Genomic DNA, 26563 nt, shown 5'->3' with positions numbered 1-26563 from the left:
GTAAGAAGGAAGGGGAGCTCAGGAGGAGCAACATGGTAAGGGAGAGAGGATGAATTCAGTTGGGAGCCTGGAGCATCAGAGAGGATATCAAGGAGGCAGTTGGCTACATTGTGCTGGTGCTCAGAGGGACAGTCTAGATTAGAAGGAGATGAGGAATTCCCTGGTTGTCCAGTGGTTAGGACTCTGCGCTTTCACTGCCGAGGGCCCGGGTTTGATCCCTGGTCAGGGAACTAAGATCCCACAAGCCACATGGCACAGCCAAAGAATTAAAAAAATAAAAATAAAAGATATGTCAGCAGTTGAAGCTGTGGACTTTAAGATCTCTCACAGTTCTGTACAAAAGAAAAAGAGTCCAAGGATGGGGTCCAGAGAACCTGGACTTAAGGGCTAAGCAGAGGGAAACATCTCTGGAAGCAAAGAAACAGTGTCCAGAAAAATAGGCATAGAATTCTGAGAGTTGCCACAGAAGGTGGGAGGAGGCCCCTTGAGGCACTGAATCCCATACATCTGTGTTTCCTTCTTCATGTCCAAGCTCAGCATCTGGCACCTGGTGAGCTGAGGAAGCCTGGCGGAGGCTAGGGGTTCAGATTGTCTGAATCCTGACTCCACAATGGCTGTGTGACTTTGGGCGACAGACTTAACTTTCCCAGACTCCACGCCCTCAGCTGCAGAACAGGACTCATGCTAGTATTTACTTTATGGGGCTGCTCTCAGAATTTCCCAAGACCATCTTTGGAGAGCCCTTTGATCCATGTTTGGTCTACCGTCTAGGAATGAATGAAAGTACAGACACAGCAGGAGCAGGGTTCTGGCTAATAGGATTGTTTCTTAAGTTCAGCCAATAACAGGGCTTCAGACAATGGTCAAATAGCCCCCTCACCACTTTCTATTACATGTCCCCATCTCTTGATTTGATCCCTATTAAACAAACCTAAGGTGGGTAGGCTCTGCTTAATACTATCCTCTTCCCAAAGCCTCCTTCTGAAAACTGGCTTTCCCTCCAAATCCCTATCAGATGACGCTGGAGTTTGCCTACCTGATTGCAACTAAACCATCTTTTTCAGGTAACCATGGTGATACTGCCTCCTCAACACAGCTACCTTCTGTGGGTACAGGTAGGTATTCTCAGGCTCCTTCCTGGGAGAAACCACTGAGGTCTGCCAGTAGCTTCTGGTCATCTCAGCTCTGAAGGAAAGGCAAGTGGATGACCATTTCACAGCTTAGAAAGCGCTTCCACACCGTAACCTCCCTTTCATCCTCACAACTGCCCTGTGAGGTAGATACAGCAGATAATAACTACAGCGGTCCACGCGTATCAAGCATTCACAGCGTACCATGCTCTGTGTGAAGTGTTTTCGTAGATGATCTCATTGAAACTCACCAAAATCCTATGAAATGGGCTCCATCAGTTTTTTTTTTGTTTGTTTGCCATTTTACAGAAGAGAAAAAATGGGGCTCAGAGTGGTTAGACCTTGCCCTGGATCAAAGAGGTAGTAAATAATGGATTCAAACCTCAGCCTGTCTGACTCCAAAGCCACATTGTTAACCCTTCATCTTCAGTACTGCCTCACAAAGCAAGTGCATTATCTCCCAGGTATCATTCTATCCATTAGATCAAAGCTCAGAGAGGTAAAGTGACTTGTCCAAGGTCTCACAGCCAGGAACTGGCAGAGCTGGAATCCATAACTGGCTTTTCTGGCCCTAAGGCTCCTGAAAGGGTGAAGCTTCCATGAGTGGACTTTACCGTATACGAGATAATTATTTCTGCAGCAGATCTGCCTTGCCAGTCCCGCTCAGCTTAGAAGAGTATTTTGATGCAGAAGTCCTTTCCAATCACGTGAGAACAAATGCTTAACAATAAACATCGAGGCATTCCTGGTTTGAAGAACTCCACTGATGTCAAGTAGAAAGCACGAGAAGGAAACTCTGACAGAGTCCAAGGTTAAGGTAGACATTTCTGGAACTTAGGATGGGAGTACATAGGAGAGAACGGGTCACAGTCTAATGACTTTTTTTTTTGGTAGTTGTTGCCATATTGAAACATATTTGTGGGAATTCCCTGGCGGCCCAGTAGTTAGGACTCCACTCATTCACTGCCGTGGAGCTGGGTTCGATCCCTGGCAAGGGAACTAGGATCCCACAAGTCACTAAAAACAAACAAACCAAAAAAGGTACTCATGGCACCCATCTGCTGTTATCAGTGAGACATTCTCACAAATTAAATACTTAATGTGTTTAAATGTATTGTATATCCTATACAAATCCTATGAATGATGTGCTGAGAAAAAGTTTTAGACGCGAGTCTTTAAATCAGCAATTTCAACACATGATTCTGTGTAGTGCAGTTGATCTTGTTGAAGGTTTAAAACATCTTGTTATCCTAACCCTACCCAGTAATGTTCTCTGGTACTTTCCTGGTTTTGAATATTTGCTATAGCCTATAATTCTTCGGAACTGCTACTAAAAGTGTATTTCTTATTTATTAAAAAAAGATATAGAAAGTTAGGAAATACACAGAATGATATGATTTCAGGAGTTCCTAAGATTTCCAGGTTTCCAATCCCCAATCCTAGATTGATCTCTGTCAGAAATTTGGAAACTTTAGGCCAGAGAAACTGGATGAATGTCCTTAAGCAACTCAATGGGATGAAAAACTGGGGAGAGGCCATCTTCCTTGGCCTCCATGAAGGTTCTATCCAGGAGCTGGTCGAGGGGCAGAGCTTCCCTGGTCACCATCCCTCCCAAGGAGAGGTCTGAGAAGAGGGCACCTCAGGTAGCCAGGGGCTGAGCTTGAAGCGTTGGACTTGGCATAAAATTCCTATGATGTCACAAGTTGCATCTGAATCGCTGGTGCAAATGTTCACTTGCATTCCGGTGAGTATCTGCTCACTTTAGTATAAAAAGTGTTCTATATAATCACCAGGAGAAAAATGGATGCTTCACAAGCAGGTGTCCTGTCAGACCGGCAGCACCGGCAGCCCTCACTCATGTGTCAGCAGGAGAAGCAGTGCCCTCTGTCGGGCTGTGGGGTCAGGCAGGCAGACCTGGGTCTGAACGCTGGTTCGGCCACATTCTGGCTGTGTGACTTTGAGCTGGTGCCTTAACCTCTCTGAGACTTAGTTTCTCCTTCTGTAAAATGCTGATAATGAGAACACCAATGGCCCAGGGATGTGGTGAGGACTGAATGAGATCATTTCCATAAATCGCAAGGCCTGGCACGGGGTAAGCCCTCAATCAACGGGAGATGTCGACATTTCCTAGGACAGGCCCAGCAGTGCAGCGAGCGAGCCGCTCAAAGGGCTCCCTCGCCCTGGGCCTTCTCCAGGTGGGGATTTTCCGGTCCGCTGGGGCTGTGCCAGAAGCTTTGGGCACTCCCCGCCCGCCCAGGTCGGTTTCTTCGTATCCACACGGGCCTGCGGGGAGGCTGGCCCCGCGGGGAGGTCTTGCTGCAGGTCGTCAGGCGGTGGATGAACCCACCCGCTAGCGTGGCCTCCGGGGAGGCCGGAGGGAGGGAGTGGGGAGGGCATGTGGCGCAGGGTCTCCGCGCGCGGCCTCGGGGGCAGAGGGGGCGCGTCCCGGGCTGCCCTTCCCCGGGTGGAGGCCCGGCGCCCCGCCCGCACTCCCCGGGTGGAGGCCCGGCTGTGATGCGTCCTCAGGCGCTCGACGGGGTCAGATTGTGCCCGGAGCCTTTCCCGCACTTGGGGGGCCGTTGATCCTGCTCTGTGCGGGTGTCGGTGGCGAGCCAGACGGGTGCTGTGACCTTAGGTTCGGGGCAGGCTGGGGCCGCGCGCCCCTGATGATCCCACGGTGGCCGTGGAGCTGGGAAGCTCTCTGCGCCCTCGGGGGGAGCGGGTGGGTGGCTGGATCTTGGGGCGGCCAAGAGAAGCCTCAGGGCCTCGCCTTGCCTGGGGAGCCGGCTCACCTCCCCTTCCCTTGGGGGATCATCCGGGGTGCCCTCGGGGCCTTGCTTCCTCCCCCGGGAGCTCTGGGCTCCGGCGGCGGCGGCCCCGCGGAACTGGGCCGGGCGTTTGTCCGGAGGCCTCTCCTGGGAAGAAGCCTCCTGAGAGGCTCTGTTTTCAGGCCTTTCTCGTGGAGGGCTCTCCTGGTCACCCTCACTCCTGAATCCTGCAGGGAGGAAAGAAGAATCTGTTGTGTTTTCTCCGCAGCCCACCTGAGACTAGGAAGACCCTGCCTTGGGAGCCCTAAATCGGGCAACTTGGGGGGCAGTCTGTAAACCACCCATTTCTGACAGCGGGCAGAGGGTGAGGCCGGGTCCTATGGGAGCTGTTTCTAAAATCGGATAGAACCGGGCAGCTCTACACTTATTTGCAGTGTGATTTTAGGCAAGTTACATAACTTTTTACAAAGCCTCAGTTTGTTCAGTGATTAGGTGGGGATAACAGTATGGGAAGCATCTTGGGAGCCACAGGCCTTCAGGAAGGCAGGGCCTGGCACCCCTTTGTTAAACTGGAAAGATCAATATAATAAACCCGTAAAGGGTAATTCCCTCTTTCTCCAATGGTTAGCACTCTGCAATTTCACTGCCAAGGGCCTGGGTTCGAGTCCTGGTCAGGGAAGTAAGATTCTACACAAATCTCCAAAAAGAAAAAAAAATCTCCATATGAAAAGTTTTTTTTTAAAGCATACAAAACAAAGAGAGAGGAAGGAAGATAGAAAAGGAGGGAAGGAGAGAGGGATGGAGGAAAGGAGGGACTTAAAAGCTCCCTGTACATGGTTGCAATGCTTAATCGCTCAGTCATATCTGACTCTTCAGGACCCCATGGACTGAGCCCGCCAGGCTCCTCTGTCTATGGGATTTTCCAGGCAAGAATACTGGAATGGATTGCCATTCCCTTCTCCAGGGGATCTTCTGGCCCAGGGATGGAACCTGGGTCTCCTATACTGCAGGTGGATCCTTTACCGTCTGAGCCACCAGGGAAGCCCTAGAAGCTCCATAAGAAACAGGAAAATCTTTACCGTGAACAGGTGCTGGGGCTGATGAATGGTCAGCTCAGGTCTGCCTCTTTAGAACAGTGTAACGTGGTCCTATGTCTGACCGGAACTTGCAGCCTTAGCTGATTCTGAGACAGTTGCCTTTTTCCTTTGGATCGAGTAGGATTACCCAAACTCCAAGAAGGTATAAAAATAATAATTGATAGAATTACTGAAACTCTAGAAAGGTATAAAACTGGAACCTCAAGAAGGTGTCAGAATAAGGGCAAGACAAAGTTAAATCCATAGTCTTATCCCTTTTATAACCCGATTTGATGGTGGATTTTTTAGGCAAGTGTCATGTGGGATCCTTCTGGACCAGAGATCAAACCCATGGCCCCTGCATTGGCTGGCAGATTCCTAACCACTGGACCACCAGGGAAGTCCTGATGATGAGTTTTAATAAATTCTGTTGTTATTGTATTTGTGTATCCTTAAAGCATATGAAGTAATCAAAAGAATCTTTTGACTACTGAATTTGTATTTGCAGTTTAAATTACTTAAGATAATTTAATTGGTTAAATTTGTAATCAAAGCCTAAATCCCTCATAAAAAATGACTTTCAGTTTTTTCCTTTTTTTTGTTTAGTGGAGTCTAATAAATTGAGCATTAAAGTAGTGGATATTTCTGCCAGCCCAGAAGCCTCCTGAAATATGAAGTAATCTCATCACGCAGCTTGTTCCCCAACTAGGGATTGAACCCCGGACCACACCAGTGAAAGCCTGGAATCCTAACTACTAGGCCACCAGGGAATTTCCTGGTTCTTACTTCACTTTAAAGGAGAAAATGTAGATAAAACACTTGCCACAGGGCCTGCAATCTAGGACACTTTCAGATCCAGTTCAGATGCTAATTTATTGGAAAGGGAAGAGGTTGGTAGCAGGAGCAGACGCCAGAGAGACAGAACACAGTGAGGAACTATCACAGGCATGCTGTCACAGGTGGCTATTCAGTCATTCGGCAAACTACCTGTGGGCCAGCAAGGTGTCAGGCGTGGGAGATACCCTGGTGAACAAGACAAAGCCGACCGTGTTTCCTCCTTCCAAGCCCCACGGGCCATCTCTCTCTTGTAGCCACAAACTACTCACTACCACCCTTTTCCCTGCAGGTCATCCCCATGAATACATATGTGCGTGCGTGCTAAGTTGCTTCAGTTGTGTCTGACTCTTTGCCACCCCGTGGACGGTAGCCTGACATGCTCCTCTGTCCATGGGATTCTCCAGGCAAGAATACTGGAATGGGTTGCCATTTCCTTCTCCAGGGAATCTTCCTGACCCAGGAATTGAATCCACATCTCCTGCATTAGCAGCAGGAATTTTTTTTACCACTGAGCCACCTGGGAAACCCTTCCTATGAATACAACTAAGATATCCCTATCCCAGATTGGGCCACTGGGCTCACCAGAGGGTAACCCTGGCTCTGATGCAAGAGGCAGAGAGCAAAGGCCTCGATTCAGGGCATAGACACTCAGCTAATTTCCACGAAGTGGTTAGGAGCATGGGCTTTGCATCAATCAGATGGCATAGATCTGAGTTCTGACTTAGCTTCTTTTCATCCTTAACCTTGGGCAAGTAACCAGGCCTCAGTTTTCTTGTCTGTCTGGTGGGGAGAATAATGTCATGCCTAATTGATAGGGTTCCTGTGAAGGTTAAATGAGGTTATGTGTATACAAGTGTGTATATATGAGTGCGTGCATGTTGTGTTTATATATCCAATCTATGTATATAGATATGGGCTTTGAGTAATGGTAGCTTCTGTTTTTACCTTAATATTGCTGACTTCAGGGTTTGTTCCTTGGGAGTTCTTGGCTATTTACTTAGATATGACCAAACAGTTTAGATCCAACCAGTAGATAAAAAAATTTTTTTTCTGAGTACTAATTCATCACCCTATTCAGGTCAACTGATGACCATTTTATTTTGTATTTCCCCCAAATCATCAACAGATAAAAATAAGCCAGTGGAACTTCCCTGGTGGTTGGGAATCTGCCTGCAGATGCAGGGGACACAGGTTTGACCTCTGATCTGGGAAGATGGCAACCCAATCCTGGACACTTGCCTGGAAAATCCCATGGACTGAGGAGCCTGGTAGGCTACAGTCCATGGGGTCGCAAAGAGTCGGACACAACTGAGCGATTTCACTTCACTTCCAGGAAGATCCCACCTGCTGCAGAGCACCTAAGCCTGTGTGCCACAACCACTGAGCCTGTGTGCCCTAGAGCTATGTTCTGCAACAAGAGAGACTACTGCAATGAGAAGCCCAGGCACCGCAACTAGAGAAAGCCCTCAAACAACAACAAAGACCAAGTGCAGCCAAAAATTAAATAAAAATAATAAAAAAAAAAAACAATGAAGGATGTCAGAAGTGTTCTGAGAAAAAAATGTCTCTATAGACAACAGCTAGTGTGGGCAAGTGGTTGGGAAGTGCAGTGTATCTGATCCCACTGGGATTCGGGCCACTGCTCAGAGCAGTACATGTGCACTGCATAACTCTGGGGGTGCCACACATTGTGGTGAACAGAGGTCTGTATAAGGAAAGGGCACCTTTTTCTAATTCACACTAAGTTGCTAAGAATTTTGGAGAAGGCAATGGCAACCCACTCCGTCCATGGCAAATCCCATGGACGGAGAAGCCTGGTAGGCTGCAGTCCATGGGGTTGCTAGGAGTTGGACAGGACTGAGCGACTTCACTTTCACTTTCCTGCATTGGAGAAGGCAATGGCAACCCACTCCAGTGTTCTTGCCTGGAGAATCCCAGGGACAGGGGAGCCTGCTGGGCTGCCGTCTATGGGGTCACACAGAGTCAGACACTACTTAAGCAACTTAGCAGCAGCAGCAGCAGCTAAGAATTTATGAACCAGCTGAGGAGCTGACTGGTCTCTCCAGAGGAGCACATGGCCCACATTTTCTTATCTTTGGTGCCAGGCTAGGATCTAAGAGGGCTTCCCAGGTGGCTCAGTGGTAAAGAATCCACCTGCCAAGCAGGCAACTTGGGTTGAATCCTTTGGTCACGAAGATCCCCTGGAGAAGGAAATGGTAACCCACGCCAGTATTCTTGTCTGGAGAATCCCCTGGACAGAGGAGCCTGGTGGGCTACAGTCCATGGGGTCACACAGAGTCAGACACTACATAGCGACTAAACAACAACAAGGACTTAAGAAGCCTCTGGCAGAGGGGGATGGCTTTCTCTCCAGGCCAAGACAGGGATTCCTGTCTGGTAGGCAGAATTCTAAAGATAACCCTCTAAAATCCCTGCCCCTTAGTTCTTCAATCAAATGCTAATCTAGGTACTGCTGTGAAGGGATTTTTGGAGGTGTAATTAAAGATCCAAGTCAGTTGAGGTTAAGATATGGAGATTCTCAACCAATCAGGTAGCTGTTTAGGAGAGGTTTCTCCAGCAGGTGGCGGAAGAGGAAGTCAGAGATGTGAAGCATGAGGAGGACTGGAGCCCCTGCTGGCTTGCTGACGAAGGGACCCGTGTGATGAGGAATGCAGTGGCCTTTTTATTGTCCCTGTGGGATCTTAATTCCCTGCCCAAGGATCCAACCTAGGCCCCATACAATGGAAGCACAGAGTCCTAACCACTGGACCGCCAAGGAATTCCCTTTGGAGGCCTCTGAAAGAGCTGACATCCACCCTCTACCCCGACAGCGCATGGAGACATCCTACACTGTAAGGAACTGAATTTGGCCAACAAATGGAACTTACATGGAAGTGGATTTGTCCCTACAGCTTCTAGGTAAGAGCCCACCTCAGTCAGCAACTTGACTTGGGCCTTATGAGGCCCTAGACTTCCCTGATAGTTCAGTTGGTAAAGAATCCGCCTGCAATGCAGGAGACCCTGGTTCGGTCCCTGGGTTGGGAAGATCCCCTGGGGAAGGGTAAAGGCTATCCACTCCAGTATTCTGGCCTGGAGAATTCCATGGACTGTATAGTCCATGGGTTCCAAAGAGTCGGACACGACAGCCACTTTCACTTTATGAAACCCTAAACTGAGAACCCAGCCAAGCCCATAGTCTCTGATCAACAAAAATGTGAGATAATAAATGAGTCTCACTTTAAACTCTAAGTTTGGGCTCATTTGTTACGGAGCAAGGGAAAATGAATACACTTGGTTTCATGAAAGAACCTGGCCAGAGGGACCTCCCTGGTGGTCTAGTGGTTAAGACTTTGCCTTCCAGCACAGGGGGTGCAGTTCAGTCCCTAGTGGGGAAGCTAAGATCCCACAAGCCTGGAGGCCAAGAAACCAAAACATAAACCAGAAGTAGTATTGTAATAAATTCAATGAAGCCTTTAAAAATGCTCCACATAAAACAAACAAACAAAAATCTTAAAAAAAAAAAAAAAGAGCCTGACTAAAGAGGTGGGAATCCTTTCAAGGACTCCCTCTTTCCTGCCTTCCTTAGGAAAGAGCATCCCTTGTGGCTCAGCTGGCAAAGAATCCGCCTGCAATGGGAGACCTGGGTTTGATCCCTGGGTTGGGAAGATCTCCTGGAGAAGGGAAAGGCTACCCGCTCCAGTATTCTGGCCTGAGTCCATGGGGTTGCAAAGAGTCAGACATGACTGAGCCACTTTCACTTTAGGAAAGAGAAATGTATCTATACTCCAGTTTCTTGATGTTTTTCCACTTGGGAGTTCTGCTTTACTCCTCTATATACCAGGTTTTACAAGGGGAGGCCTGTCATGGTCCCGTCCTACCAGTGACGGTGGATGGATAAATCATGAATTCTGGGGTTTAGTAACATGGCCTAGAACTCAGGAAGAGGGGCGTCACGGGGGCTTCCTCTTTTCCCCCTGACATAGAGCCCCGGAAGAGCCTCTCTAGTCTGCTCACCTCTGAGGACCTGCAAGGGAGCTGTAGAGGCAGATTGACTGGAGAAGATGGCTGCCAGCACTCGAGGAGCCCCATCAGTGAGGTTTCCTCTTCTTTGTGTCTTAGCTGCAGGACAAGTGTCTTCAAATGTGTTCAGTACTGGTTCCTAAGGGCTGAATTGTGCACCCCCCTCGAATTCATGTGCTGAAATCCTAACAACTGCTACTTCAGAATGTGACTCTGCTGGGAGATAGGGTCTTTTAAGAGGTAATGAAGTTAAAATAAGGTCATGAAGGAGGGCCCTAATCCAACATGACTGGTATCCTTAAGAGAAGAGGAGATTAAGCCACTTCCCTCATGGTCCAGTGGTTTTAAGACTCCCTGCTTCCACTGCAGGGGGCATGGGTTTGATGCCTGGTTGGGGAACTGAGATCCCACATGCCTTGCTGCTTCACCAATAAATAAATAAAGCTGTGAGAAAACAAATTTCTGTGGTTTCAGTCACCAGTCTGTGGTACTTTGTTACGGCAGCCCAAGCAAACTAATACCCTGGCCTATTCAGGAGAACATTGCTCTCTTATACTCCTTGCCTCTGTTTGAGAGTGGAGAAGGCAATGGCACCCCACTCCAGTACTCTTGCCTGGAAAATCTCATGGATGGAGGAGCCTGGTAGGCTGCAGTCCATGAGGTCCCGAAGAGTCGGACACGACTGAGCGACTTCATTTTCACTTTTCACTTTCATGCAATGGAGAAGGAAATGGTAGCCCACTCCAGTGTTCTTGCCTGGAGAATCCCAGGGATGGGGGAGCCTGGTGGGCTGCCGTCTATGGGGTCACACAGAGTCGGACATGACTGAAGCGACTTAGCAGCAGCAGCTGTTTGAGAGACGCTAAAGTGCTGTTCCGAGTGGTCAGAGGAAATAAACTCATGAACAGATAAAGAGAAGCTAACAACCCATTGAGGAGGACTAAGAAACCAGAGGAGAGAAGACAAAGCTGGACCCCTGAATGAAATGGCTCCAACTGAAGTACAACTGATTGAGGAAGATTGTTAAAAGAAGGGCTATAATGGACTTCCCTGGTGGTCCAATGGTTAAAACCCATGTTCCCAACGAAGGGGGCCCAGGTTCAATCCCTGATCAGGGAACTAGATTCCCCATGCTGCAACAAAGCACCCACATGCTGCAAATAAGACCTGGTGCAAAAAATAGAAGGGCCATAAGGACTCAAATTTCTTGTCACCCATCTTCCAATTCTGTTCCTCTCAAGTTCCTGACCAGCCAGCCAAACCTTAGCAACCGTCCATCAATTAATGCAGGTTCATACTTCTGGTCATTTCACCTGCCAGACATAGTGAAGAGCCGAAGACACTGCTCAAAGCTCTGTCCACTGTGAGGGTTTTTCTTCACCAGTGTCCTTCAGGTTCACCCAGCTGGTGGGGGGAGCTGTGGCTGTCCACTGACAGCTCATAACAGCCTATCAGCCAGAGTCACCTGTGAACAGGCTTGAGTCTTTTCTTCATCAGTCAGCTGGGTGTAAAGGACACCCTAGAAAGGCACAGCCAGTGATGGAGGGAGAGAAGGTCAAGAAACCACCTGCTCCTGTAAATGGCTCGTAACTTCTGGACCTTTCCAAGCTTGGTCTTTTATCTCAGGTGATGATAGAATGCTGCTGGGTACACCCAACCTCACAGTTGGGTTGGTCAGACAACATCCTTTCATGATGAGTATCTCAGGTTGCTTGGTCACCCGATATCTGCTGGCTACATGTTCAGTTCCTACCACATCCCAAGAGCAAGCCAGAGACTGTTTCTTTTTTAAGTTATGAAGTTTTTAAAAAATATTTATTTATTTGCTATGGGTCTTAGATCTAGTTCCCTGACCAGGGATCAAACCCGGGTCCCCCGCATTGGGAGCTTGGAGTGTTAGCCACTGGACTGCCTGGAAGCCCCTTAAGCTACAGATTTTTTTAAGATATTTATTTGGCTGCATCAGGTGCTGTGCCACAGACTCTTGGGTTATGGCACATGGGCTCCAGAGTGCGTGGGCTCAGTAGTCTGCTGCATGTGGGATCTTAGTTACCCTGACCAGGGATTGAACCTGCATCCCCTCATAGCAAGGCTGATTCTCAACCACTGGACGACCAAAGAACTCCTCAGAGACTGTTTCTGAAAAGTAGAACAGTTGAAAGCCTACACTTATCAAAAATCCTGTGAGTCTGTGCTTTGATTCTGCTCTTGGTGCTTGCTGGAATGTCACTGGCTTTGCTGGATCATCGGTACAGTGACAGGGCGCCTTGAAAGTGTTATAGAACCTTCTCTTTCCCTGCTCTCTACTCAAAACTGGCACCTCCCAGGGGGCTTTACTGACGAGCTACATTGCCTCCAAAATCCATACATGCCTACCAAGCACTGTTCCTCTATGAGGGGGAGTAGGTTGTATGAGAGCAACTGGTCTTTCACCTTGGAGGAGATATCTTTACATACTCTGGCCACTGAATCTCCAGAGACTTCACTGGAGTGACAGTCCCCTGAATCTTTTTTTTTTTTGGCTGTGCTGGGTCCTCGTTACTACATGTGGGCTTTCTCTAGTTGTGATGAGCAGGGGCTGCTCTCTAGTTGTGGTGCGAGGGCTCCTCATTGCAGTGGTTTCTCTGGTTGTGGAGCATGGACTCCAGAGCACAGGTTTCAGTGGTTGTGGTGCAGGGGCTTAGTTGCCCTGCAGCATGTCAAATTTTCTCGGACCAGGGATTGAACTCATGTCCCCTGCATTAGCAGGTGGATTCTCAACCACTGAACCCCCAGAGAAGTATCCCCTGAGTCTTTAGAGGGCATTTATCTCCCACCTTCTAGTTTGCATATGTCTTATTAGGACAATTAAGGTACTTGTTACTTGCTGCTCATCAGATCCAATAATGTTCTCAATATAGTGGCCCGGTGTGGTGGTCTGTGGGATGTTAAGATGACTGAGATCTTTGTAGACTATATTACAGCAGATCAGAATTGACAGATCCCTGGAGCATGCTGAAGATATACAGTGGCGTTGCCAGCTAAAGAGGAAACTGCTCTGGTGGACCTTGCATGTTGGTATGGAGAAAGAGCCAAGTCACTAGTCAGTTACCAAACATCAGGGGAAAGGTACTAAATCTGGGACAGCAGCTGCAATTGGAATCAGTTCATGCTGGTCCGCAGTTATTCTCCATCTGACTTCTGAACAGGCCAGACTGGCGGGTTAAATGGGTATGTGATGTCTCACTACCCATGCTTCTTTCAATTCTTTGCATGAATTTCTGCACTTCTCCCAGGGATGTGGTATTTTTACTGGTTTGTTGTCTTTGTAGCAAGTGGGACTTTCACTTAGCCTGTCTTGCTATATTGGTCCCCAGTCTTCGGTTCAGAGAGACTATGTGGGGATTCTGCCACTATGCCAGTTTTCAGGTTACTGCCTCTCAGCTCCAAATTCACGCTTTAGTATTTGCTCTGAGATACTGGACTGGACTATGTACTCGTTTCTCCTTGCAGTGAACACGATGTTAAGCTTTGTCAGTAGAGGGCGCTGGAGGGACATTGAAAGAGGAAGGAGATGCTCTTCCTGGTTCTGGTACTGTTGAGGCTTTTTTCTTGCTCCTGTTGCACAGCTTTGCATGGGCACATGTATGTGGGCACATCCAGAGGTTCCCTGCCTTAGAAGTGACAGTGAGGAGTCCTTTGATGAGCTCACAGCTCCCAACTTGCAACCACATTGCCTTACCTCTCTACCTCCATGTGGACACCACTGACCCCAGACCACATGCTGCCTTTGCAGTGACTGGACTCAGCGCTTGGACTCCTTTTGTACACCACCCATCCTGACCCTCACACAGCTTTCTCTCACACTGATCTGCAGAGCATGCTTTTTCCAACACTTGACGATGGGAGCAGTCTGATTTTCTCCAGCACTTTGTTCTTAGCAAGCTCACTTTCTCTAATGTTGACAGTGCTTGATTCCTTTCTCAGTGCCGCTTTCTCCAGCACCTGGCTCTCACTGAGTGTATATCCTCTACCGTGTGACTCCACAGTGGCATGACTTTCTACTGTGCTGATCCCTGTACTGATAAAGCTCTCCAGCACCTGGCTCCTGTAGAGAACACCTCCTGCAATCTTGGTTCTAGCAATGCTCCATGATTAGCAGCTTCACCTGACACCCCAGAGGGCCGATTTCCAGGAAGTCACAAAGGTAAGGCCGTCAGCAGTTTGTCTGCCTGGTCCTTTCAAATGAAGTCTGATCTCAGCCTGGTGGGAAAGGGATCTTTCTTGGGCTCTCTGCATCAGTCCTAGGGATAGTAGCTGATCTTAATATCTAATTCTGTATTCTTTAGAATTCTCTTCAGCCCTCGTTAGCCATTTCCCTATTATTCCTATAAATAGTTCTTTATGTTAAGCTTTCCCATGGTGGCTTCTGCCTCCTGGTTGGACCCTGACTGATACAATAATTGGTTCTGGGAGTGGTTCTAGGAGAAAGACCCACAGAGATGGGATTTTGCAGTGATATGGTCACAACCTTGATGCTGAGCTCTAGTCAATGGGAAATGGGATGCTAATAAACCACACCATGCAGCTGTATCACAGTTAATCAAACTATCACCTGTGGCTGATTGTGATGGGGTGACAACTAAAGCATATGCCTTGGGAGTCCAACTTCTCCTGGCTCCTATGGCAGTAGTAATAACTCTAGACTGTGTGGTAGGATGGATTCTTTGCAGTGCACTTGAGTGATTAGAGAGAAAATGACAACTAAATTCACTGTCTTGACAAATTTGTTATGGGAAATCTAGGGCATCAATCTGGAGAAGGCAATGGCACCCCACTCCAGTACTCTTGCCTGGAAAATCCCATGGGTGGAGGAGCCTGGAGGGCTGCAGTCCATGAGGTCGCTAAGAGTCAGACACGACTGAGTGACTTCACTTTCACTTTTCACTTTTCACTTTCATGCATTGGAGAAGGAAATGGCAACCCACTCCAGTGTTCTTGCCTGGAGAATCCCAGGGACAGAGGAGCCTGGTAGGAGGCCGTCTATGGGGTTGAACAAAGTTGGACATGACTGAAGTGACTTAGCAGCAGCAGGGCATCAATCAGGAAAGGATAGGGTGCAGAAATTTGGAAGGGCGCATGTGGTTAGAATCAGACAAAGGAGACAATATTGAACTCCCAAGTCATTCTCAGTCTCTTTTGCCATTGGAAGTAGCTTGCTCTCCTGTGTCTAATGAAACTAACTTTTCTGTTTGAAAACCCTGTGATAACTTTACCTGGGGCAAATGCCTTGAAAAGGGTGCTCATTCCACTCAAAATTCACCTCCCCTGCTGTCTGTAAGTCTTTCAGTTCAGCTCAGTCGTTCAGTCGTGTCCGACTCGTTGCAACCTCATGGACTGCAGCATATCAGGCTTCCCCGTCCATCACCAACTCCCAGAATTTGCTCAAACTCATGTCCTTTGAGTCAGTGAGGCTATTCAACCATCTCATCCTCTGTCATCCCCTTCTCCTGCCTTCAATCTTTCCCAGCATCAGGGTCTTTCCAAGGAGTCAGTTCTTTGCATCTGGTGGTCAAAGTATTGGAGTTTCAGCTTCAGCATCAGTCCTTCCAATGAATATTCAGGACTGATTTCCTTTAGGATTGACTGGTTTGATCTCCTTGCAGTCCAAGGGACTCTTAAGAATCTTCTCCAACACTACAGTCCAAAAGCATTAATTCTTCAGTGCTCAGCTTTCTTTATAGTTCAACTTTCACATCCACACATGACTACTGGAAAAACCATAGCTTTGACTAGATGGACCTTTGTTGGCAAAGTACTGTGTTAATATGTGTTACATAGACTTGGACTGTGAAGAAAGCTGAGCGCCGAAGAATTGATGCTTTTAAACTGTGGTGTTGGAGAAGACTCCTGAGAGTCCCTTGGACTGCAAGGAGATCCAATCAGTCCATTCTAAAGATCAGTCCTGGGTGTTCTTTGGAAGGAATGATGCTAAAGCTGAAACTCCAGTACTTTGGCCACCTCATGCAAAGAGTTGACTCATTGGAAAAGACTCTGATGCTGGGAGGGATTGGGGGCAGGAGGAGAAGGGGATGACAGATGATGAGATGGCTGGATGGCATCACTGACTCGATGGACATGAGTTTGAGTGAACTCCGGCAGTTAGTGATAGACAGGGAGGCCTGGTGTGCTGCAATTCATGGGGTCACAAAGAGTCGGACACGAATGAACTGAACTGAACTGAGTATGTTGACAGAAACCTAAAAAGTGTGTGAGAATGGGTTTTTAGGGTGTTAAGCAATGAGGGTAGATTATAACTCTAGCTAGAGCCACATTTATTTATGGGTATATTTACTAAAGATCCCAGATTTAATGTGCTAAGAAGTTGGCACTAAGAAATCACTTGGTTAGCTGAATTTTGGACCTAATAGCAGTCTGTACTTAATGAGGTCAAAATGCTACAGTGTTCCTGGTATCACATAGAAGAGAGAATCTAAAGGTAAAGGCTTAGTGTGATAGATTAGATTTATCATGTGCAATCTGTCAAGTGTATTCAGTGAGAGGACCCAGAAGACAATTTCTTTGCTAAAACATTGAAGGGAGCACCTCCATGCTTATAGAGGATATCACTATTTGAGGAGGGGCTCCCTAATATCAGTGGGTATGATGGGATCTGGGCTTTCCTGGTGGCTCAGACCATAAAGAATCTGCCAGCAATACAGAAAACCTGGGTTCAATCCCTGAGTCAGAAAGATCCCTTGCAGAAGGGAATGGCTACCCACTCCAGTATTCTTGCCTGGAGAATTCCACAGATAGAGGAGCCTGTTGGGCTACAGTCCATGGGGTTGCAAAGAGTCAGACATGATTGAGCAACTAATACACACATGAGGGGATCCAGACAAGGTAGACGCAGCGGTTGTAAAGGGCAGCAGGGACCACCAGGCAATCTGATTTCTTGGCTAGCAGAGGTCTTTAGCAACAGTACTTGATCATAGTTCCTAGGAATGAAATAGATAGGAAACCTACTCCACTACTGTTGGGTTTGTTTCCTTTCTGATCTTCTAGTTATTTTATCCATTGTCAAAAGTATTGACGTCTTCAACAATTATTACTGAGTTGTCTATTTCTTCCCTCAGTTTTGTCAGTTTTTGTTTCAGGTATTTTGGGGCTCTGTTTTTAGGCACCTATATATTTATAATGTCTTCTAGATAGGTCAACCTTTTTATTATCATAAAATATCTTTTGTCTCTAGTAACAAGATTTGTTTTGAATTCTGTTTTGTCTAGTAATTCCATAGCCACTCCACATCTCTTATAGTTACTCTTGTATATCTTTTTCTTTTTAGTTTCAACCTATTTATGTCATTGATTATAAAGATATCATATAGTTGGATCATGTTGGGTTTTTTAAATTGATTTTTAAAAATCTGCCAAATCTCTATCTTTTGACTGCAGTGTTTATTTACACTTAATGTAATTGCTAACAGATAGGATTTACATCTGTCATTTTGCTACTTGTTATCTATATGCCTTTCACTTTTTGTTCTTGTTTTTCCACTACTGCTTTATTTTTGTGTTAAATATTTTCTAGTATTCCATTTTAATTCCCTTGTTTCTTTCAGTCTATTCTTTTGAGTTACTTTTTCAGTGGTTTCCTTGGGGATCACAATTAACATGTCTACTTAAAGCAATCTAGTTCATGTTAATGCCAACTTAATTTCACTAGTATGTAAAAAGTTGCTCCTATATAGCTCCCTTCTCTCATGCCTACTTTGTGCTATTATTGCCAAACAGATTACATCTTTATTTATTGTAAGCCCATAAACCTCACTTTACAATTATTGCATTTTGCAGTTGTCTTTAAAACATATAAAATTATAAACAAAATGTATTTATACTGTCTTTTTCATGTACTTACATAGTTTCCTTTACTGATATTCTTTATTTTCTCATGTGGATTTGAGTTACTGTCTAGTCCTTCCATTTCAGCCTAAAGGATTGCCTCTCTATTTCTTGTAGGGTAACTCTGCTAGGAACAAATTCTCTCCATTTTTGTTGATCTGGGAATGCCTTAATTTCACCTTTTTTTTTTTTTTTTGAAGGATTGTTTTGCTGGGTATAGATTTCTTGGTTGACAGCTTTAGTCTTTCAGCACTTTGCATATGTTATCTCACTGTTTTCTGGCCTCCATAGTTTCTGATAGGAAGTTAGCTGTTAATCTTATGGAAGATTCCTTGTATATTATGATTTGCTTTTTCTCTTGCTGCTTTTAGTACTCTGTCTTTTGACAGTTTGATTATGATGTGTTTAGATGTGAGTCTCTTTCAGGTAGGATAAACCTACTTTGAGCTTTGTGGCTGTGTAGATTAATTTTTAAAAAAATCAAATTTGGGAAAATTATTTCTTCAAATACTCTTTCTAAGTCCTCGTCTCTCCTTCTAGGACTCTCATTATGTGTATATTAGTACACCTGATATCCCACAGGTCTCTGGGGACACTTCTTTTTTTTTTCTTTCTTTCTGTTCCTCAGACTGAGGAACCTCAATTGACCTGCCTTCAATTGTGTTGATTCTTCTGCCAACTCAAATCTGCTACAGAGCCCTGTTAACTGAATCTTTCATTTCAGTTGTATTTTTGTATTGTTAAGCTCCAGAACGTCTATTTCTATTTGATATGTATGTATGTGTCTCATAATTATTTTGTTGTTGTTGTAAATGACATCTCTTTTTTTGGCTGCACTGTGTGGCTTGTGGGATTTTAACTCTTCAACCAGAGATTGAACCCAGGCCCTCAGCAGTGAAAGCATGGAGTCCTAACCACTGGATTGTCAGAGAATTCCCAACAGTGACATCTTAAATATTATAATGTGGCAACTCCAAAAGTCAGACTCTCCCCCTCCTCAGGCTTTGTTGTTGTTCTTGCTGCTCTTTATGAACTTTCCTAGGTTAATTCTGTAAAGACTGTATTCTTTGTGCATGGCCACTAAAGTCTGTGCTCAATTAACTTGCTTAGTGGTCAGCTAATGATTGGACAACTAATGCCTTCAACTAGTAAATCTAGTCTTTTCTGAGGGACTGTGTATATGTGTGCAACACTGCTTTAACTTCCACTTCTTGCTTGCACAGAGCATTAAGGTCAGCTAGAGGTAAGTTTGGGGTCTTCTCAGGTCTTTTCTACATGTGCTTGTGGCCTTCTAGGGATACCCAGGAATTGTCAGAGCTTTTCAAAGCCCTCTATGAATATTTCATTCCCTAGTTTTTCCTTTTGAACTTTTTTGGTTCAGCTTCTTTTTTAAAAAGTTTTTATTTTTTATTATATTGGCTGTGCCACACGGTTTGCAAGATCTTAGTTCCCACAACCAGGGATTGAACCCATGTCTCCTTCACTGCTATGGAAAGCTGGGTTCAGATGCTAACTCCTGGGCCTATCGGGGATTTGAGAGGAGAGTGGGGTGTCATGGCATCTGCTCAGAAGGGACTTTACTTATAAGAAACTGCGGATGCAGCTACCATGTGAATTAGGGGAACACCTCTCTAGTATAAGGTCTTGAATTCCTTAACTGGAATTTCTCCCACCATGGAATTAAGACTCTCCCTGGCACCAAAACACACACACCATACCTCTAGTTATCCAGGCAACACCTCTTGGATTCTTGTGTGCCCTTGAGAGAGGAAGAAAATCCCAACATTGCCTCAGATGGAATTTCTGCTTAGAGTCACAAATTACAGTGTGTTTTTTTTTTAATAATTGATTATTTGTTTGAAGGGGCTTCCCAGCTGGTGCAGTGGTAAAGAATCTGCCTGCCAATGCAGGAGATACAAGAGATGTGGGTTCACTCCCTGGGTTGGGAAGATCCCGAAGTAAGAATGGCAACCCACTGCAGTATTCTTGCCTGGAAAATCCCATTGACAAAGGAGCCTGGCGGGCTACCATCCATGCAGCCCCAAAGAGTTAGACACGACTGAGTACACACGTACTTTGAAGGTGTACCCAAAACAACTTAACCAGCCTGGTCCCCACATGTTTTGGTCTAGTGGCTAGGGTCCTCGCTCAAGTCTGCTAGTCCATTTCTCACCCCCAGTTTTACTTTCAAACTTGGTTAAAAGGTGGTTGTTGGAAATTAGACCTTGGGTTAAATCTAGGTTCTGTCACTAGCTATGTGACCTTGGACAAGCTACCATAGTTAACTGTGCTATACCTGTTTCTTCATCAGTAAAATGATGCACTTCTTCTGAGAAATTGTTAGGAGAGTGAAATGGAATAATAGGGTGGTTTTCCAACCACATCCTGGAAAGCCTCAAATCAGACAATCTAGTGTTTTCCAAACTTCATTCACATCCCATCTTCCCAACCTTCAGACATTCATATACCATTTCTACTATTTGCTTAATCTTGTCATTTAAATATAACTTTCAAAATGAAAACACATTTATTCAAGAAGGACATTACCACAAACAGGAACTTACCCTAAGGTGGTAAAAAATAAATACAACAATGTCAAAATGATTGTATCTAATTCTCACTGGCTATGGTTTTAGGCCAAAGTCTGAGCTCAAGGCCTGGACTTTAAGATAGGGGATTATCCCAGTCATAAAAGGCCTTATATGGCTGTATATGAAATGTCCAGAATAGGCAAATCTATATAGACAGAACACATAATAGATTAGCGATAGTCTAGGGCTGGAGGAGAATGGGATGATTGCTAATGGGTACGGTTTGAGGGTGATGAAAAATGTTCTAAAGCTGACTGTGGTGAGAACTGCACAACTCTGAACATACTTAAAAGAACCACTGATTTGTCTATTTTAAGTGGGCAGATTGTATGGTATATGCTGTGGGACTTCCCTGGCAGTCCAGTGGCTAAGACTCCACACTCCCAATGCAGGGGGCTGGGGTTTGATCCCTAGTCAGGGAACTAGATCCCACATGCCACAACTAAAGGTCCTGCATGTGGCCACAAAAACCTAAGATCCCACGTGCCACAGTTAAGACCTGGGGCAGCCAAATAAGTAAATATATATATGTGTGTGTGTGTGTGTGTGTCTGTGTGTGTGTGTACTTTTTTTTTAAAGAGAGAAAGCTGCTAAATTTTATTTATTTTTTCTCCTTGAGGTAAAGGATGCAAAGATACGTGAACCAGGACCACTATTATAACTCACACTTAACTCGGACAGATCTGTGAGTACCACCCCCCATCATCTCCCTGTGGCAAGCTTTTGCCCCTTTATGAAAAGATTCTAGTTGTAAGCACTCAATATTAGTTAATATTTCCCCAAACAGATCTGCCATTCAAGTCGAAAAAACTTGGTTTATATCCTCCCTACTCCGCCACCGTCGTGCATCATGATTGTGGAGAAAATCGCCCTGAACCTCACTTTTCTTACTTGTAAAATAAGAACATGCTCCCGAAGTTGTAGTAAGGAGGGGAAATATGCTGGACTGAGGATGATGGGGATATAGTAGTTTCCCTGGGCGTAAGTAATTAGAAAAAAACCAACGGTGATCGGCTAGTCCCGGGATCCTCATGCCGGCATTACAGCCATGGAGACTAAAGGCCCAGAGTGCCTCACATGCTGCCCCCAGGAGAAGATGCTGGTCAGGAACTCGGAGTAAGGGGACGCGTCGGCACGGCTTGGCCTCCGTGACCCTGATCTGCCGCAGCTCAGACAGAGAACCGGTCACACACACCTCCGCTAGTTCCTCGCGACCCAGGGAGAAACCGCGCCCAGAGCGCCGGCGCCGGAAGTCCGCCCGCGGCCTCTCTAGGATGCCGGGCTCTGCGCTCTGTGCCCTTAACCCTTGCGACGCCGCGGCGCGCTTTCCTGGTTGTCGGCCGTTTGGAAGGCGTGCTGCCTTCCTTTGTTTCCAGGAAGCTTCACCAAAGGCAGTGAGGGGAGCACCGCCTGTGGATCCAATTCTACAGACAAGGCGACTGAAGTCACTCGGCAGCGGAACCAGACCCCCGGTGTCCCATTTAAGGCTATCTTCATTGATTCCAACCGCCTCGCTCCAGTTCCCTCACCATATCTTAAGATAGATACAGTAAAATCTCAGCTGAGGTTATTATCGATACAACGGACTTTTACTTTCTTTTCTTTGGCACTGCATTTCCTAAATTTCCTAGAGTGCTTGCAATCCTACCAGTGATTTTAAAACTTAAAGGTTCGAAATATTATTCACTTTACAAAAATTTGGTTTCTATATAGGTTCTCAGGGTACATGATCTGCTCTTGGTTCACTCTGCTCCTGGTATATATATAGTAAGTCCCCTACATACCAACCAGTTCCTTAGGAGAGCTCATTCATAACTCCAGTTTGTTCCTAAGTCCAACAAAGTTAGCCTAGGAACCCAACTAATGCAATCAGCTACAGTAGTACTGTACTGTAACAGGTTTTTTTATCCTTTTCACACACATAATACATAAAAAACAAATACAAAAATAAACAAAACATTTTTAATCTTAGAGTACAGTACCTTGAAAAGTACAGTACAGCAGCTGGCATCCAGGGGCTGGCATCCAGTGAACAGGCAGGAAGAGTTACTGATTGGGGAGAGGATGTGAGAGATGGTGGAACTGAAGGATCGTCAGCAATAGGAGACGGAGAGCAAGCTGCAATTTCACTCATGCCTGACGTTGATGGCACAGGTTCTGGTTCCTTGCTGGATTCAGTTCTATCTACCCTCTTGAAAAAAAAAAACAATCCAGTGATGGATTGGGTAGCAGCTCTTTCTCTCATCATTAGATGACCCAGTAGTGCTGGATAGCATCCTGAACAACATTCACGTACCATTCTACGTTCAGGTCCTATGCCTCAAAAACTAAAACTGCCTCCTCAAATAAAATCATCTTGTCATTTCCAGCATGGTGAATCGCTTCAGTTCTTCTGTTATTTCTTCTTCCTCTTGTCTCTCTTCATCCTTCCTCTGAGCCTCTAATTCCATCAGGTCTTCATTAGTACAGTACAGTACAATAATTTCTCCAAGGGTTTCAGGAAGTTCCCAGGCAGCTACCGTATCTGCACTCGTGGCCTCACCACTTTTCCGTTGTGAAGGTTGACTGTAGCCTTGAACTACAGCTGGCATTAAAGACGCACCCTCTGATTCTTTGCCCTGTTTCTCCTTCAAGCCTTCATAAAGGCTTTTTAGCTTTCTCTTGAATCAGCATTAAGCTGAGCAGGATTTGACACTGATGCTGATCCTGCATCCACACTCTGAGAAGTTTCTCCATCTCCTCCATCAATTTTCCATGCTTCTTCGACATTATTGTTGACATCATCGGCACAGCAGACTTCACTTCACACGTTCCATGATCTTGTCCTTGTTCTTTAGAATCCTGCTGATGGTTGAATGACTCATGTTTTAATCTTTTCACTTCGCTCCACTCTCAATTATTTTCACTTTTGTTTCCATCGTTATCACTTGGTGCTTCTTAGCAGCTACACTGCTGCTGCTTGTACACTTGCTTCTGGGTATCCTGGGCTTGGAATAAAGATACTGTTCTACTGTACTCTGTATAGTACTGTACAGTAAAATACCCAAAAGCACAACCACTGGTAGAAGATGCGCGTGACAGTGTACACCAGACACGTGAACTAACTTACGTGACTGGACATATGAACACGTTTGCATTGTGGAAAGTTCGCAACTTGAAGGTTCTCATGTAGGGGACTTACTGTATACGGAAAAGATAATATTGGCTCCATGTTTCAGATGAGACAACTAAGGTCTAAATAGGGAAATGACTTGCCCAAGATCACACAGTACCCATCACCTGAATCCAGAATACCTCCATTCCTCTGCTGTATCCTGAACCCTTCACATCACCACAGCTGCATCCCAGAGCTGACTGGCGCAACAGAGGAGGGGACAGGCAGAAAAGTCATTGCCAACAGACAAATACAAGAGAACAGAGTAAGTTATGGTGCTCTGCCCTTGCACTTGCCCTGTGCAGGGAGCTGGGGGTCACCAACCAGTTACAGCACTGCCTTCAACTGACTTGGAGAGTCTACCCGTTGCTGAGTATGCCAATTCCAGATATGCATTCTGAAACTGGGCAAACAATCACAGGATGGGTTTGGGACCCTCTGAGCCCACTGTGAGAAGGACCTGAGCTAAAACTCAATGGATCATTTGATCTCAGTAAAGTTATGGGTCTCCAAGAGAACAGAGTTGAATGCTATAGTAGAAATGTAACAGGAAAAGGAGTAGGATTTGCCAATGGAGAAAGGGAGATGGTCTTTCGTTCACTGATCACTAACAAACACCTACTACTTACCAATCACTACAGAAGGCCCTGCAACAGAAATGAACAACGTGGCCTTACTTTAGCACAGGAAGTGAGATGTCAAGTGAAAGAGGAAGTATGGTGATTAACCCAGAACCTGACCTACTCTGAGGATCAAAGAACCTCCCTGAAGGAGGTGAGTGCTAAGCCAAGGCCTGAAAGACAGGTAGGCATTGGCCAGGAAGAAAGAGAAGAGGAGGAAGAGAAGGGTTTCTCTAGCAGAGGGAAGAGCAAGGGCTAAGATGAGAACTAGTTTGGTCAGCTTCTGTGTGTTCATGGGTCAGATGGTAGAGAGTTCAGGCAGAGGGGTAAGAGAGGTGAGTGAGTGAAAGTCGCTCAGTTGTGTCCAACTCTTTGGGACCCCATGGACTATAGAGTCCATGGAGTTCTCCAGGCCAGAATACTGGAGTGGGTAGCTGTTCCTTCTCCAGGGGATCTTCCCAACCCAGGGATCAAACCCAGGTCTTCCACATTGCAGGTGGATTCTTTACCAGCTGAGCCACCAGGGAAGCCCAAGCGAGAGCAGGGCCATATTGAGCAGGGCCTGGTCTGCCACGATAAGGAGTTTGATGGGAGAACTGCATGGGCAAAGGTAGGTGGGAAAGAGCACCACGAGGCCCACGTGGCAGGTCAGGAATGAGGTAAGCGCCCTGGAAGAAGAAACGAAGAGGCTGAAGAGGTGAGCAAGGACCAGGCCGAAGAGTTCAAACTGGCCTGCTGGCCATGCAAGTGAGCACGAACAAGCAGAGCGAGGCATGGAGGGGTGATGGGGACTGGAGGGACTGAACAGCACATGCTCTGCCTCCATGGGCAGCCAGCCCTCTGCTCCCCTGGGTGATGACCATCCTTGTTAGCAGACTCTAAGTCTCGGAGCATCTGCTTTGTCAAAGGAGGCCGGAAGTCCAGATTTTTATATGAAATCACTTGATTTTAAGTGCTGGCAACACGTTCAATACCATGTAAGTCAAGGGAAGTCCTAGCCACAGGCCACTGGTTCCCAAACTTTGCAGGATATCAGCATCACCTGTGGAGCAATGCCCAAGTCGTGCCCTATACCACTGAAAATGTCTGGGGCTAGAAGCTAGGCATCAAAAGTTCCCAGGTGGTTCCAACAACCACTGCTGTCGGCTGAGGATATCCTTTGGGTTGCCAGACAAAGCCCAGGGGAGCCAAGTGGAGTTTTAGAGCTAGGGAGCAGCAGAACGGTTTGGAGTAAAAGGAAAATCAGCCCTTAGAAGGAAGGACGTGTAGTGTGTAGTGAGGAAGGGCCTGGGCCTCAAGGGGCAGTGGTGGGATCCTGCTAGGGTAACCAACCATCCCAGGTTGCCAAGGACTGAGGGATTCCTGGGAATGGCACTTGAAGGGCTAACACAGCGGAAAGTCCTGGGCAAACCAGAATGCTTGGTCACCCTAGATTCTACCTCTGATATAGTTCTGTCTGGGGACTGATGCCCCCAGATATTCTAGAAAGGGTCCTGAGAAAAGGCTATCCATCTCTCTGTGATGCCCTTATCCAGGGTTCTGAGTGCCAGCCTTGACATACTTGTACAGGGAGCTAGAAACAGCGAGAGGACTTGGAACCATCTGCTCTCTTTGACTGGCAGAGCACTCCCGGTCAAAGCCAAGTGTACAGCCTATAACCCAGCAACAGGAAGGAACAAACCACTGATCCAAGCAACAGTGTGGACAACTCTCAAAGACATTATGCTGAATGAAAGAAAACAGACACCAAGGAGTGCCTACTATAAAATTTCATGCATGTGAAGTTCAAGAACAGGTTAACCTAATCAAAAACAAAGTTAGAACGGTGCTGCCTCTAGGGAGTTGGGGACAAGGAAGAGCCAACAGGACACATTCCAGGGGGAGGCCGTGATGTCGTTGATAAGAGCTTGAATTATGCAGATTATATATTTGTTGAAACGCTGAAGCGCAGTTAACACCTGTGCATTTTGCTATATGGATAGTTTGCCTCAAAGGAAAAGAAAAACCTGGACTCTAGTCAACACTGGACTTTAATTGACATATATGCCGAAGTGTTGAGAGGGAAGTATACCATTTTGTGCAGCTTATTTTGAAATGTATAAAGAAAATAAGAAAGATGGATGGATGGGTGGATAAGGAGATGTGGTACAGCAAAGACAGTAAAATGTTAGAGCACCTAGGTGGTAGGTGTTATCAGTGTTACCTGTACAAGCCTTCCAATTTTGCTGTAAACTTTAAAACTCTATGTAATAAAATATTGAGGAAAAAAAATCCTCTAAATCTGATCATGTTACTGCTCTGCTCACACCCCTTCAATGGTTTTTCATCTCAGCAACAGTGAAAGCCAGGTCCTCACAATGGCCTCCAAGAAGGATGACCTTACACTCTAATTATCTCAAGTTGCATCTGTTATCTGGGTATAACTGTTAATATTGGGTTGGCCAAAAAATTCATTTGGGTAAGATTCATAATCCGTAACATTATGGA

The 26563-nt window shown here is 46.1% G+C and overlaps 1 protein-coding gene across 1 annotated transcript in view; it reads right to left on the bottom strand.

Moving 5' to 3' along the window:
- Positions 1-1424: 1424 nt before the first annotated feature.
- BCL7C (BCL7C, BAF complex component) overlaps positions 1425-26563 on the bottom strand; it is a 33368-nt gene continuing 8229 nt past the window's right edge. The window contains exon 6 of the mRNA XM_027527181.1: positions 1425-4125. Coding sequence (XP_027382982.1) covers positions 3919-4125 — 207 coding nt within the window. The 3' untranslated portion in view covers positions 1425-3918. The remainder of the gene's footprint in view (positions 4126-26563) is intronic.

This window comes from Bos indicus x Bos taurus, chromosome 25 (genome assembly GCF_003369695.1).
Source record: "Bos indicus x Bos taurus breed Angus x Brahman F1 hybrid chromosome 25, Bos_hybrid_MaternalHap_v2.0, whole genome shotgun sequence".
Taxonomy (NCBI): Eukaryota; Metazoa; Chordata; class Mammalia; order Artiodactyla; family Bovidae; genus Bos; species Bos indicus x Bos taurus.
Note: the sequence above shows the minus strand (reverse complement) of the source record. Positions and strands in the feature narration are given on the sequence as shown.